General features: G+C 43.1%; 1 protein-coding gene across 1 annotated transcript; it reads left to right on the top strand.

Annotated features, from left to right (window-relative positions):
• The first annotated feature begins 4,066 nt into the window (after window positions 1-4,066).
• Window positions 4,067-4,399, top strand: LOC146891105 (dysbindin domain-containing protein 2-like). The gene has a single exon (XM_085678454.2). It carries the CDS (start codon window positions 4,067-4,069, stop codon window positions 4,397-4,399), a length of 333 nt encoding a protein of 110 aa, XP_085534580.2.
• Window positions 4,400-7,940: the final 3,541 nt, after the last annotated feature.

Consider the following 7,940-nt stretch of genomic DNA (forward strand, 5'->3'; position numbering starts at 1 on the left):
TACCATCACAATAATTTTCCAGTTAAAAAAGAAATCAAAATGGCATTCCGATGCGTTCTGGTCTCTCAAAGCACAGCATAAACGCTTGTAGTGAGAGTATTTATTCATTAAAACTGTACTTATGGCATCTCCAGAAATGACAGAGGCTGTAAAAAGTCACTATTGTATTACTCATCAACAAATTTGACTTGTTGTTTTTGTAGGACCACTTCCTTTATCAGGGCGCCCAACGGGAGATATCAAGGTGCATCATAAATACAAAGATTTATAGACAGATTTATTAATCAGGCCAGTTGAGAAATGGGTCATTATGACCAAACAACTTCTGGAAGCCCAAGTTATTATTTAGTTAATGATTCCCATTGAATATATTAAGAATAATGACTACATTTGGTAGAGCCTCAGCGGCATTTTCAAACTCAATCTGCAATGTTTGGACAGGGAGGCTTGAGTCGCTATTTGTCACTTTCAGTCACCAAATCTTGGGATTATCTAAGATCTTACAGTGGGGGCCTCTTGTCATCTTAGAGTGGCCATCACATTGCATTGCATTGTTGGCCACAGACTCTTTGGCAAAAGAGTGGAACTTTAGGTCAATGTAGGACACTTAATACAATAGATCACTCCAAGTTAGAACAAAATAGCAAGTGTTGCTTTATGCCCTTAAAAATTTTTTGGTTTTATAAAACAAAGGGATTTATTATGTCATTTCCACAAATGTATGCAAATTCTCCCTTCAGATCCATACCACTGCTTTTTCTTATGCATTTTCCTGATTATCTTTTCCCACATTCTTACTAGTTCCGTTTTTACTGTCATGTCTTTTCATCCCCGCTGGACTCTACTTGAGGAACAGAATCTGTCATGCCCTTCTTTGTGAGCCTGGCTTATTTCATTTGCTGGGATAATAGCCATGTCCACCCATTTCTTTGAAAAAGACACAACGTCTTTTTTCCTGAATTTGTGTTTGTTTGGTTGGTTTTTCCAAACAGCCTCAGTACGTAGCACTGGTTAGCCTCAAACTTGTGATCCTCCTGCCTCTCGGCCTCCCAAGTGTGCTAAAATTACAGACACATGCATCCTTTTGTTCTTTTGCTAACTTTTCATTCTTCTTAATGAATAAATAAAACTCTATCATGTGTGTGTATATATATTATATATGTATATAATATATAAATCATATATATAGTATACACATTAATATATCATAGTTTCTTTATCCATTCTTCTACTGGTGGGCACTTGAGTGATCATTAATCTGGGCATTATGGATGATAACACAATAGAAACAGATATACACTTATCTCTATACTAAAGTGACATTAATTCTTTTGGATGCAGACCCAGAAATGCTGCAGCTGGATTGTATAGAATTTTCATTTTTATTTTGAGAACATTCCATGGAGACTTTCCTGGTTATCTAATTTGTAGGCTCATGGGCTGTTCATAAGAAGTCCTTTTCTCCCCATCCTTGCCCGTATCAGTCACTTCTTTATCATAACGGGAAGTTAGTCTGGCTAGGGCAAGATAAAAATCACAATACGGTTTTGATTTGCCTTTCCATGATAGCTAAATATGCTGAACAGTTTTTGACATTCTTACTGGACATTTGCCATTTCTTCCTTTGAAAGCTGTATGATTCATACGATCTGTGAACTTGATGGAACTCATGCATAAGTTCATCTGAACCATCAGCCATATTGTCTTACTTTTCCAAATTTAAAAAAAAAATGGCATCCTTTTGGTTTTGTGGCACTGACCCTTTTCTAGAAAGTTCTTCAGTGTCCATTACAGAACTTCAAAAAGATGATCACCGTTCACTTGACCCCAGTTGATCATTATATGCTGGGAATATCTCATTTCCACAGCACACTTCTACAAAGCCTGTAAGTCAGAGCCCATTTTGCAGATGATTAACCTACAAAATAAAAAAAAGAAAAAGAAATGGGAGTGATCCTCTTATTCCTATAAACTCTGCCTCGCTCCAGTTTATCCTCAGTATCAGAGGGGAACTGATGGTATTTGGATGAGCTCATTGAAACATGTCAGATTCTTTCCACAAAGATTAATTAGGATGTGTCAGCTATGCTGGTGGCAGAGCTATCTTGTTGAAGGACTTCAAGTAGTGATATACAAAGCAGAACTGCAACTTCTCGATCTTTAACATGACATGCAGAAAAATCAGTATTTCCAGCCCCTTTGGGGAGTTACAGTTCAGCATGCTGCTTACGAATCGTCATAATGACCTCAGCCAGCCCCTCCCGTCCAGTGGGGAAAATGGAATTTCTCAGCCTCTCAAAAGAGACTCCAAATCTGGGCAGTCTTCAGGGCCAGCGGACAGGTTGATGGTTTTCTAGAAGACAAATTTCAGATGTAGGATTTTCCTAGATGCCATGCCATAATCAGTTCCATGCGCTCCACACTCACGGAGCCAATCTTACTCACTGGAGACACCCAGAGACAGCAACGTTTGGGCATGCTCAGAGGCCAGCCTGAATGATGCTTCACTCTCCAGAACACAAGCATTCCATGAAGATGAGGACCTTCTAATTTTAATAGTATTTTTTTATTTCTGGCCTATATATGTTTATGTGTGTATGTTTGTGTTTGTGAGTGTGCAAGTGAAAGCCAGAGGTTGATACTATTGCTGTCTTCTCTCACACTTCAAGGTATTTCTCAGGATAGGGTCTTTGCTGAATCTTGAGCTTATTGGTTTGGCTAGACTGACTGGCCATCAGGCCTCTGAGATCCTCATGACTGGACTTACTCAGGATTGGTATAAAGGGGCTTACTGAAAAACTTGGCATTTTCACAAGGGTGCTGCGGTTCAAATCCAGGTCATCAAGTCTATGTGGCAAGCATTTTACCAATTGAGCTATCTCCTAATTCTAATTCCTGACATGTTTAATCTTGGAGGAAAAAGTTCCCTAATGTTAGTCAAATATCCACCATTGGTATCTGAAACTTTAGCTCTAATTGAGGATCACCACAAAAGGACAGAGTTGAAGTCTTGCTACTCATGCTTCTCAGAGATGATTCTGCTCCCAAACTGTCATTTGGTCCTGTCTGGAGACACTTTGGATCATAACAGTGTAGAAGAGCTGTCAGTGGCATTAGTGGGTGGAGACCAGATCTGATTCTCAATGTCCCTTCGCGGAAAGAAACTATCTGTCCCCAAAATGTTCACAGTGTCACCGCTGAGAACCTCAAATTAGCATAATGGTAAAAGACTAAGTTTACCCAATGGTGAAAGCTCAAGTGTGATGGATAAAAGTTGTTTTCCCACCATGTCACAGGAAACAAAGACTAAAACAAATACATTGCTCTAATAACAAACAAGAAGAAATCTCTGAGTCTCTGCCCATAACATCTCTCTGGAGCAGACAGACAGACAGACAGACGTGCAACACTGTTAAGTCTGACACTGACCCAAATCCTTATGTAGGTCTGGAGTGCCAGCAGACTTAGAGAGTGGTCAAGATTCCATGAGGATCCTTTATTGCCCCAGGACGCTTGCACCATATTAGGTGCGTTTTGGGGGATTGTTTGCTTTGCTTGTTTGTTTTAGTTTTGAGTGTTTGGACAGTATTGAGATTGTTAAAGGCTGTGGGGACTTGTAATATCAGACTAAATATATTTTGCATTAAGAGCTGGCCACGTGCCTATGTGACTGTGAGGTGGGGGACACTGCTTTAAATGAGGACCGTCTCCTATAGGTGCAAGGGGCTTGAGCATCCCCTGGCTAGTGGCACTGCTTGGGGGGATGGTGGCACCTTTAGGCAGTAGAGTTACGCTGGAGGAGGATCGTTCCCTCACTTCCAGTTTCCTCTCTGCTTCCCGTTGGCAGTTCGGATGTGATCTCTCAGTTTCCTGTTCCTTCCACATGTTATCATGCCACGGTGGGCTCTATTCCTCTGACACCATAACCAAAATAAACTACTTGACCTATAAGCTGCTTTTAATTGTGGCATGTTATCACAGTGAGAGAGAAATGATTGATACATGCTCCATCCTATGGCTGAAGGCAAAAAGACATAAAGGTAGCATCTCATTCATGAAAGTAATCATGCTAGAGCGAGAAGGACTGATTGACCTTGGGGGTCAGGATGCAGCCTGTGTATCCCTGCCTTGTGAAGATCCTCCTCCAACCCCTGGTACATCTGGCGAAAGTAGAATCCTTGAGAAGAAAATTGACCTGATCGAAGAGACTCAACTGGAAGAGTGGATGACCATACACAGAGGATCGGAGCCTGTGAAGACCATAGCCCCTGATACTCCTAGTCCTGACTCCCACACTGACCTGCGCAATCCAAACATGAGTGACCTTGGATCAGACGCTCCCTTAACAAAGTCTTGGATTGAGGAGGAAGCTGATGGAGTGGGAGATCTCAGAACCTGAGACACAACCCTGGCTGGCTCTCCTTGGAAGGGAAGGCTAGACTCAGCCAGGGAGAAGGCCTACTGGACAATAGCTCTGCAGTCAGCACCAAGGGGAAGGAAGGATGAGGGGACAGCCTCGCTCTTCCTCTCTGAGAACTGGTCCTCCCCTTCTTCACAGCTAACATTTTCCTTCTGCAGGCCTCCCCTAGGTCTTGGCTTACTCCAAACGTCGAACATTCGAGTATAAAGATGGGCGATGGGATAGGAAAAGATGCCAACACTTTATGTAGTTTCCCCCTCACCCCAAACTGTCCTGTAGTCTCCGCAGAGCCAGTGCTTCTGAGTCCTTTCCACCTCAGATGAGGTAGTACTCCAGATGCCCAGCCTCTTTGCATCCTTTTAGGGAACAGGGTGCAGGATAAATAACAAACTGCAGGAACCAGGCATGTGGCAAAATCAGACAGACCAAACATTCACATGATCTTACTATCACCACTATAGTTGAGAAAAGTAAGTTTGAAAGAATTGATATTCAAAAAAAAACCAAAAAAAAAAAGAAAAGAAACAATTCCTCTTGTAATGCGCTGTAGCTGACTTAAGACTCCCCAAGTCCCCAAAGTGTGAAGTTCAAGAAGAATGGAAAGAAGGGGATGGAGGCTGGGACAAACATCAGCTGTGACTTCCCCCTAAGCCACGGTGGAAGAGAGGCCTCCAGACATGTTTTTTCATTCATTTTCTCTCTCTCTATCTCCCCTATGTGAGAAACATGGCAAGCACAGTTGGCGCCTATATTATCCCCTGGCCAATACTTTACCCCGGTTGCCTTAGCAACTGTCAATATTTGTCTGGTATGTCACAGCCCCAGTTGGCCGATGTCTGGTTCAACATTTGCTTTTGTGAAATTTAGGGAAGAGAGACACCCAGTGGCAGAAGTTCACTGAGATGGTCAAAATCATGCTATTTTCCCCCCCACTGGAGAAGTTTTTAGCAGTTTAGAAGTCTAATCCTCTTGCCATGATCAATAATCCACACAGTAAAAGTTCAGGAAGCACGGAAGGATAAGGACATGAGAAAACGCACCAATCTTCTCTATAAAGGCCTGACAGTAAGTATTTTAGACTCTGTATCCCAGATGATCTCTATCAAAACTACTCAGTTTGGCTGCTCCCACGCAAAACCAGTGTTAGAACTTATGCCAACAAGCATGGGGGGGGCGGTCCCAATAACATATTTATGTGTGTGTATGCTCACATGTGTGTGCACAGCCCTGCGGAGCCCAGAGGACATTTTTGGATGTTGTTTCTTGTGTGCACTGCCATTTTTTTTTTTTGGCAAAGCCTTCTATTAGTCTGTTGCTAGCCAAGAAGTCTAGTCTGGCCTGGCTAGCGAGTCCCAGAGATCTACCTGGCCCCATCATTTCAGCACTGAGATTCTAAGTTCAAGCTCTCCCGTCTGACTCTTAAAGGAACAGATTCCGGAGATCAAACTGAGGATTCAGGCTTGCTAGGGCAGCCCTTTACCAACCGAGCCATCTTCCCAGGCAGCAGGAAAATCTTAATCGACAGAACCAGGAGGCGGGCCAGATTCCTTCCATAAGCCATGGCTTCCAAACCTTGCAGGAGGCAGCTGAGTCCCTGTTCTTTCCATATGCATGCACAACTGTGTCCTCTGCAGCGCCCACTTTGCAAGACAGTTGGGAACATCACTGGGCAAACACGGGACATCTGCATCCTGTTTGTAATCCACTGACTAAGACACAGACTACGATAAATAAACATTTCCAGTATTCCATAATAGCAGCCCAAACTCGGAGCCAGGTACCTTAGAAAAACACAAACTGTCATTTAACTCAAATGACAGTAAATAATGCCATCAGAAATTTTTAAGGAGAATTAGGCTAAGAAATAATGAATTGAGATAATTTTCTATTAGAGAGATCATCTGAGTCAGAAATGGTGTCACTTGCCAGTAATTCCAGCACCCAAGAGACAGAGAAAAGAAGGCCATGAGTTCAAGGTCATCCTGGACTACGCACAAGCTCATGACCAATAGGAGTTACATAGTGAGTCCCCTGTCTCATAAAGCCAGAGCTGGAGACGTAGTTGAGTGACAGAGCACTTGTCTAGCTCATGTAAGGCCTGGGATTCCAACTCCAGCACTGAAAATAAGAAGCAAATAAAGTAAAGAACAAGTCCATTGCTACTTTCCGGTGGCTGTCATTGCCATTGTCATGTTCCGAAACATTTGGCCGCTATTTGTGGGTCAAGTCCTTCACTCGACCTCTCGGTACCATCAGAGGCAAAAATGACAAAAGTCCAAAATGTATTCCGTAAATTAAAAGCTGTACTTTTTAAAGTCAACCCAACAACATCCGTACCCTTTTAACCATCCCGGGGTCAGGGTGAAAACAATGGCAGTTATTCCTTTCTGGAGAGAAATTTCACACTTACACCAAAGGCCTGCAGTCCTTCCAAGACTAAGCTCTTGTATTCAGATATGCTCAGCTGTGTTCAGATCAATGTCTTATCTCGCTTCTGCACAAAGCACTCCCGGGATCTAGCACTGTGGTAACTCAAGGTCACCAGAGAGTTCTTTACAGATGAAAATAGAGACTTTAACTCTATAGTCATAATTTCATTTCTGGACCTCCAAATACATCACTGGGAACACATGCATACACAAGCACACGCGCGCGCGCACACACACACACACACACTCACACACACACACACAAACACACACACACACGTGCACATACCCTTTTCCCTCATGTTGAGAATTCTCTAAAACAAGAACTAATATGTGGTCACAACCTAGTCCATTAGCTACTGACACTGTTTGGAATCTTGCTGGATTTGTTCCTATCTGAACTTGATTTCCCTGAGTCAATACTTGTCCAGAAAATGCCTTGAGCTAAGCTTCCCATTCTCACCGTCAAACCAGCCTGAGAATGTCAATAGCATTCCTCAACCTGGCTGCTTGGAAGAATCAGGACACTGGGCTCTGAAGAGAGAGGCAAAGGAAAGCTGGAAGCAGAATAATTCCTTTATTCACTCATTCATCCTCTCTTCATTAATGGAGCCCTTGCAGTGGTGTTGCATGGTTGAAAGTAAGACTTCAGGACTGGTGTTGGCACCCAACGTGGGCATCAGTTTAAATTAATTCATCTTATCAATTAAAAACCAGGAGTCAGCTATCAGGATAAAAACCAGAAGGATTGGAGAAGCAGGGGAGCACCCACAGTCCTGTCCTAACCTTTCTTGTTCCTCTGACCAAAAGGGCAAGATCCTGTTTCAGCTCCGCCTTCTGACTCCAAGCAAGCTTTATTTGTCAGAACACAAGGAAAATATCACACAATGCACTGTGGTAGTGCCCATCCTTAATTCGTTACAGTAGAGGCCGAGGCAGGCGGATCTCTGTAAGTTAGAGGCCAACCTGGTCTACCCAGCAAGTTCCAGGGCAGCCAGGGCTATACAGTGAGACTGTCTCAAAAACATTAAAGATCAGTGTCGGTCCTCCTGGGTTCCGATGCTGCCTAGTCTCTGTTGCCTTGCTCGGGT

Source organism: Myodes glareolus, chromosome 19 (assembly GCF_982192425.1).
Source record: "Myodes glareolus chromosome 19, mMyoGla1.1, whole genome shotgun sequence".
NCBI classification, from domain to species: Eukaryota; Metazoa; Chordata; class Mammalia; order Rodentia; family Cricetidae; genus Myodes; species Myodes glareolus.